Raw genomic sequence first — 8,346 nt, 5'->3', positions numbered from 1 at the left:
TTCATATACAGGAAAAAAACATTCGCGATTTGCTACAATTTAAGGATCAAACAACAAATACGTTTTTAAGGTTTCTGGTATAGGTAATTGTAACACTGTTTGTGGCAAGTTTCTTCCACTTATAAGTAGATGTCTGACTGCCAAACGAGCTAAATGCTTCATGCTGGAAGGTGTAAGAGCGCGTTGCAATAGCAGTTCTTTGTGATCGTCAGATAACATAAGAGAACGACGGATAGATCCAATACTGAATTCCTCTGCAGCTTCTAGTATTAATGTGAGTACTTCTGGTGTTAATCCTAAATGGAGACGATGAATAGTTTTTAAAATTCCTAAAGGATGATGAAATTGGTGCTTTAAAATGACTCGAGCACCATATCTGAGCAATATTCTAACTAACTCTATACTGGGTTGTTCGGATGCATTAAAATATTCAGCTAAAGGCGGTCTTAACAGCGGTCCTTCGCTGAATACTGACACAGAGTTAGGATTAGCGCCATTTTCCAAAAGCAATTGAATAATTTCCAGTTTGTTTTCTATTTTTTCGGCTACAGCAATATGTAAAGACGATCCAATCACTTCGGAACCAGAATTCACATCGGCACCTGCTTCAATGAGCAATTTTAAAATATCTATATTTCCAGTCAAAACAGCAAAATCCAAAGGAGTAGATTTGTGATAATCGGGTGCATATCTAACAGCCGAACCGTGTGCCAAAACCATTTTGACTATATTCACATTTCCGCTCAATACAGCGTAATGAAGGACAGTTCGAGAATCGTTGTGAGGAGGTGACATGGCATTAACATCCGCTCCGTAACTTAGTAATAAATAAGCAGCATCGAGCCCTTCGGGGTGTCTGCAAGCTTTCATTAATGGAGTTAATCCAGTGCGATCCATGGCATCAGGATTCGATCCGTGACTGAGTAGTAACTCCAGAAATCTCAGATTAAGTGGACTAATCAGATTGATCTCGGAACCCAGAAAATAACGAGCATTGGGATCGGAACCATTTTGTAGAAGGTAATAAGCACTTAGATAATGACCATTTTTAATAGCTAATCTCAAAGGTTCGTCAGCTGGCGAGGCTCTTGGAGGATTGCCATAAGGTTTATCATTACTTTCGACTTTGGTAAAGCATACTCTAGCACCGTGCTTTACTAAAAGTTTCATCAGATCCAAATAACCTCTCTCTGCACAAAGATGAAGAGGTGTATAACCGGCGTCATCCATTACGTTAGGATCGGCTCCTCTTACTAAAAGTAACTTCATCGCTTCCGTATAACGTTGATATGCTGCATAGTGCAACGGACGAAGGCCTTGGGTCACGGGTTCGTTTACTTTTGCTCCACAAGCCACTAGAATCCTGATATCATCTAAAGGCGCAGCACGGTTAATACAGTCAGCAAGTTCTCTCTGAGATCTTTGAGGAGTAGACCTATATAAATGCAATTATATATTTAATCCATCTTTTCTTATTTTTATATTTGATACGCAACATATCAATATTTGACTAACTGTTAATGAAACTGATGATGCAAAGTTTAAGTTTTGTCGAGTACAGGAAAACATTACTATTTTTGAAATTGGAACAAAGCCAAATTACTCAATTGCAAATGCTAAAACTTCTTTACAAACTTTAAAAAATATATAATTTTCTAATTAATAACATATTTATCATTAATCAATTCAGTTTGTATCGACAGAAGGTTAATATTTAGCCTTAAAAAAAGTAGAAATTTAGCATAAATATACGCGTGTGTGTGTGTATCGGGAGTATACTTTTAATTCAAAGTTAAAGCATTGTTTTTTTTTTCATTTATACGTGTTAAAACAAAATACTTCAAACTTCGCAGTAAACAGAATAGATAATTATTTTAAATTATATTAAACGTTTAAAGTGTTTAATTTAATCGATACCGCCGTAATTAACGCCGTATAGTTTGTACTTACATTTATATATATGTAAAGGAATGTTGAATGATCACAGCCAATATATTCCAAAATGTTTTGAAGGAATATGCGTTCGTCTCTTTGTTTGTTGCACCTTAGTTTAGATTCTGCGCCTTGAAAGTGTGTGTCACGTGAACTGAAAAATAAACATCTGCACTTGTTATTTTAAGTAGTAATTTATTGTAAGTTTTTAATTTGAAATTCTTACAATGCGTAATCGATAATTATACTTCAAAATTAAATTTTTATTCAAATTTTTAAGACGGGTTTCAATTTTTATATATTTTTCAGCGGGGAAATTAGATTAAAACATCATTTATAAAACTTTTATATTTCTGGATAAATATTAAACATATTTAATTAAGCTTAAACATTTGTCGCATTAAATATTAAACGAAATTTTAATTTATTCTCTTGATGAAAGGTTTTAATTAGCTGACTCACTACGCTTGTTAGAGATAGAATTGCGTTATTTAAACAAATAAAATAGTATAATTATATGGATTTTATTCTGCAATTAATTCAGGATTTATTCTAAATGAAAATTTTCTGCATCAATTATTTATGTGGACGTATTTAAAAATAATCACGTGAAATGTTTTATCTAAAAACAAGCAATAAATTCGTTCGGAAATTTAGAAACTTTTCTAACTTGGTTAATTTTATATATATATTGTTTTATTGTATAGATTATTTGGAATCTTTGGATTACCTCTGTAGAGATACTCTTTAAATGTTTTCTGAATGTAAAATTAATTTAAATTACCGTTTTAAAGATATTCCAAAAAATATTATTTATTAATTGTATTATAATTTAACATATTCATAGCCTGGATAGATTTATACATAATAAAAACGTGAATGATATCAACGAGTCCAATTTAAGAATGCATTAAATTAAACTTTACTAATTGTATTGGAACGATATCAATTCACAGACTATAATTTGCTGCCATCTTTTGAGAGAAGTATTAATTAAAGTAATTTAAATGGATAACAATACAAAAAATATTCGCAAAATTTCCAGATATAAAGTTTCGAAAAATTGTATTGTATTGATAATTAATACACAATAAAATTGAATAAATAGTATATAATATTATAATATTAATTGATTGATAATTGTATTGTATTAAAATATTGTATCGTTGCTTTCAATTAGGATGAGTGTTAAGCTCTAATTCTCAAAATTCCTACTCTAAAAAATTGAATTAACGAAATATTTATAAGTGAAATATTTAATTTAAAATCTTTGTAAAAAAAAATTAAGAATTATTTCAATAGAAAAATAAAATTATATATATATAAGATATAACTATGAAAGTCTTTCTTTGGTTTGAATGTTCTAATTTTTCAGTATTTGTTCCTGATTCATGTATGTGCTATAGTAGGTTCTAGGGGATTCGCAGAACCTTTAATTCAAATTTTAATATATACTGTACTGTATAAGTGAATCCCTAATTACATAGCTTAATATTCATTTTTGTATTAGTAATTGTCATTCTTCTGTAAAAACTGATCTATCGCGTAATTTAGTGAGCATAAAACTAATCCTTGTCAGCTGTTAGCCTCCTGTAGAAAACATTTTACGCTGCTAAATCATCTGACGGAAGGAAAAAAGAAAGGAAGAGCGGAGATGTTTTTCGTGCACACTAAAATCTTAATTATGTTTTTTAGAATAATTTTAGATTTTATCTTAAAGCATTTAAATTTTCCCACTAAATTTTTAAATAGTTTTTACTACAATTCTTTTAGTCAATGTATTTTTCAACACACTGACTAGAAGTTGGCACAACACACCACTGTTCTGGTTGAATTCGTTTTTAAAAAATTATTATATAAACCTTTAATTCCTAAAACACTCAAAACTTCTCAAACTTCTACTGTTTGAAACAGGAATTTCAGATCTACAGGTATTTGAAACAATATAAATCAATAATTCTTTACTTCCGCCTTCTTATTCTATATCTACTCTCTCTACATAAGATACTTAGTTTAAATTTATCACGAAAAAAATCCATCAACGAATTGCATAACTTTCCAGGTCAAACTATAAAATTTTGTATAGCTCCATCTGTTATAATAATACTTTATTTTAAAAAAATAAAGAAATTGTATATGCTAATAAAGATTATAATCTTCATTAAGTCTGACGTGAGTCGAGATATGACACACGAAACACTATGATATTTACGGTATTTTCTATCGTAACCGATGGAAAAAAAAGAAATGTAATCGGCTAGGTGTTGAATTATTGGTAAACTGTAAATCAATGCAAAGATGCTTAGCAAAACATATATATATATTTTTTAATTTTCATTTTTAGTTAGCTTTTTTTAATACTAAATATAAATAGACAGTTATGTACACCTTTTAAGTTACAATAATAAAATTTAAATCCAAAAAAACAGCTTTAATATCTAATTTCATTTGTATATTTTGTGTGGTCGTAATAAAGAGGCTAGTGAATAAATTTTGAAGTGGAAAAATACGAGAAATTTCATAGAATAATATGGGAAAAAATGGGAAATTTTAATAAAATAAGTGAGAATTCTTATTAAGAAGAGTTGGCAACATTGAATATAAAATATTGAAATATGATTTTTGATTTATTCGCAATGTCATTGTAAAAAATTAGAATGAAATAGTTAAAAAATAAATAAAATGTTATTAAGATGGATTATGTAGTCATTTTCCTTTATAGTCCAGTATGATTATAAAAACTCATTGAGTCACGATAAGAGCATATTTTATATGTTAAAATGTAGTTAAAATAACTTAATCTATAAATTATTTTACGAAAAAATAAGAAGTATATTATTAACTGAGTTAACTTTGAACTTTAAACCCAGTGTCACAATTGAGCTGAGGTCTGAAGATTCGAAGAATTCAGTCTGAACCGTATAACAAATAAATAGAAAAAGGAAAGAAATACTGTATTCGTTTTGTTTCTAAGGAGTCTTAAACCAGGTCTCGAAGAATCGTATAATTGCAGTTATGTTAATTTGAGCAACTTCATTTATATTCTTTTTAAATAAATTATAGTGTGATAATTCATAGCCTTCGTTATAATAATACTGATAATTTGTATAAATTTCAGTTTTTTTCTAGAAATCTATACATTATTTACAGTAGTAATATATTATAAAGACATAAAAAAAACATTTCAATTAATTAGAAATACTATATTTGAAATTTATTTCAAAATAATCATTTGTTAAAATAGAGGTTCTTTTAAAAAGTATTTAAACAAATATATAAATAAAGATTATTGATTCATCGAATTTCTAATCAATAACATTCATTTTTTAAACGTTTTCTTGTGTAAAGAAAAAGAAATGTTTATGCTATTGGATATAAATTTAATTCGGAGAACTGAAAACGTATGATTAAGAACTAATGGAAGATGTCATGCATCAACAGGTATCGTATCCAGTTAAGAAGGACAGTCAGTAGCCACTGGATGGTTTAATTTTAACGTAATCCATGTAACTCAATTCTGATCGTTAAAAAGTGTAATCGTATGGAGTTATAAATCTAAAAACGTAACAAATTACAATGCATTCTCGCTAATCCGAACTAATTATTGCACGGAGTTATTCAGATTAGCAAAGTTATATATAGAGAAAAAAAAAAGTCAGAAAGGACTACAGACGTATTAAAACGTTTTATACTGTAATAATAACAATATGCATTTTAATGTTAGAATTATCATATACACAATGCTGTATTCAGTTTAAAGATAATAAATAAAGGCCAGATTTGTATGCATGTGCGTGTTATTTTTCCTTAAATGTTATAATGTTAAAACTCCGATACACAGTAAATACGATTTAGGTCCAAGTGGATCAATTAAGATTGTCCAATAATTTTTTATGAGTTTTTAAAAATTCATATAAAATATTCGTTTATTATTTTTACCGAATATTTTGTAGATTTGACTATTTTCGGGACTAAAAAAGTGCTATTTTTACATTTTTATTATTCTGTCTGTTATATATAACAGAGGAAATGTATGGCGATCGGGCAAAAAAATGACCCCTCTCCAAGATTTTTATATTTTTGGACTCAGAGGACCTTGAAACGTAGAGAAATGCAAAAAAATTCGGAGGAATTGTTTTTTCTGAATTTATGGAATTCTCAAAATTCTTTGAATTAATTGGATTAAAATTATTATAAATATTATATTTACCAATTTAATAATGTTAAATTTAAATATTTCTTAAAATTGTGTAAATATAATGTTTAATTAAATGTAAGGGAGATAATTTTTTTTAAACAAAGTAGTAAAACATCTGTGTATGGATCATGAGAAAAAAACATCTTTGTATCGAGTTCGGTCAACCAACAATTTAGATAAAACAGCAAAAACTAATGCTTAATTTCTAAAAAAGTATGCACAGGAATTTTAATCCAAGACATTTAAAACAGATGGAAAAATTCTTTAATGTATGCCACAAATCGTTTCCTATTAAAAACGGCTTCAAACGTCTCAGCATGTCGAAATGTCCTTCAAGCGCAGCATGAAGCATCAAAATAGCAATTAATCACAGGTAAGTTTTAGTTGTAACGTAATGAAACTAACTTTACTAGAGTTTATGGTATTAATTTGAAACGAAACATTACTATCACACTTTGACTGACATTAAATCTATAATTAGTTAATAATTTAACTCTCTTTTATTAATAACTTAATTAAAGAGCGTTTGAGGATGACTGGATTAACCCAGTCATCCTCAAACGCCTTGTAAACAATTGTATATTGTATGTAGAAATAAATTCATACGATCTTCCATTTTTCTCTACTTTCCGTGTGGAAGAATAGAAATTAAAAACCAGTAAAAATAATGCGATAAAACAATTAATACAAAATGATGTGTTTAAAGAAAATAATTCGGTTTTATTTATTAATAATAAATAAGAGGAGGAATAATTGCAAATTACATAACAGCAAAATTTAACAAATTTATATTATTTGCACAGACTTTATTTTTTACAGACCGTGTTAACTCAAAATCATGTGAAAACAGAATTGGGTGTATATTTATTAGCCTGTGAGGCTACTTTCCATACAGACACTGAAGATCTGCATATTAAGTATCCCATAGGGGTAATACTTTGCGCATTTGCTTCTCTGTTACGATATGAATTTTAATAAAAGTTTCTGCTATTGTATTAATCTAAAATAATTTTTAATTAGAATAAATTGTTTGATTTGATATTGTTTACGTCTTAAATTACACTCAAAACTTTATCATCAAAATTTATCCGGAACAATATCCAGTTTATTTTTATATGCAACACACAAAGTTAAAAAAATTTTAAATTTAAAAACGTTATATTTTCAATATTATTCAGATATTTAAGAATATAAGAGTATTTTATGAGAGAAATTGAAAAAAAAATTTATAAATCTAACAATAAAATATATAAAAATTTTCAAACAAAATGTTTAGTAGGCTATTTCCTATGCAATAGAAGTAGGAAGTTGTTGTTCTTTTCCTCATATTGACTTTTTTAATATTCAGAGATGCTTTTCAGTTTTGCAAGTTCGGATCATTCTATAAATAAACCACGTGCCAAAATTAGAAACGGTTTTTTAGTAGATTTTAATAAAAGATATTCAAAAAAATTTGATAAAATGTATTTTTAGATGGTAACCCGTAAATAGTAAGTGTTTTCGGTAAATGGAAAATTACGAGTAGCGGTAAAAGTTTTGATGAAAATTGAAGGATGAAATTAGACAGGAAATAATAAAAGAGAAGGAAATAGAAGTGGCTCCATCTGTTGACGTTAAAATATATTAACCCCGGCACNAAATAAAATATACTAAAATATAAAAACTAAAGATTTCATTATTAAAAATTCGAAAAGTTTGATAAAATTGTTTTGAATTTTAAATTTCATTTTGCGGAAGGAGACAATCCATTTCAATTGCATGCATGTCAACTGTAACAACATGTAGACAATATGTCGTCGAAATAGTCGGTAAATAGGCAAAAAAAAATCAGATGTTATTGCCTGGTTATGTATAGGCCTATATATATATATACATACTGTATGCATATGCGTAGCTTTTTTTTTCTTATCCGGAACCGGTCGATTAAACGATACGTCTCTAGTCTCCAATTGACGTGAGGTGGGAAGTAGAGAAGTAGAACTGAAACAGTTAATAAAAATATTTATCTTCGTGTTTATAAAATTATTTATGATTAATGAATGGAGATAACTCTTTATATTGAATTTAAAGTTGGCAAATTTTATTGTTTCTGACTTTATATAGATTTGTAAACTATGCATAAAATTTATTAGCAGTAAATATTGTTGATTTAATTGGTATTAATTAACAGACGCTTGTTTCTATATTTTTTAAATATTATATTTCGTCATTTTCTT

General features: G+C 27.9%; 1 protein-coding gene across 1 annotated transcript; it reads right to left on the bottom strand.

Annotated features, from left to right (window-relative positions):
• On the bottom strand, nt 1-2,190 carry LOC111626543 (ankyrin repeat and SOCS box protein 3-like). Its single transcript, XM_023369952.1, has 2 exons — nt 1,951-2,190; nt 1-1,435 (listed from the first exon to the last, which is right to left on the bottom strand). Coding segments are annotated over exons 1-2 (1,398 nt in total). The 5' UTR covers nt 1,953-2,190; the 3' UTR covers nt 1-39.
• Between the last annotated feature and the right edge of the window lie 6,156 nt (nt 2,191-8,346).

Source organism: Centruroides sculpturatus, unplaced genomic scaffold (assembly GCF_000671375.1).
Source record: "Centruroides sculpturatus isolate CEXI.00-Female unplaced genomic scaffold, Cexi_2.0 scaffold398, whole genome shotgun sequence".
NCBI classification, from domain to species: domain Eukaryota; kingdom Metazoa; phylum Arthropoda; class Arachnida; order Scorpiones; family Buthidae; genus Centruroides; species Centruroides sculpturatus.
This window is presented reverse-complemented; position numbering and strand designations above follow the sequence as displayed.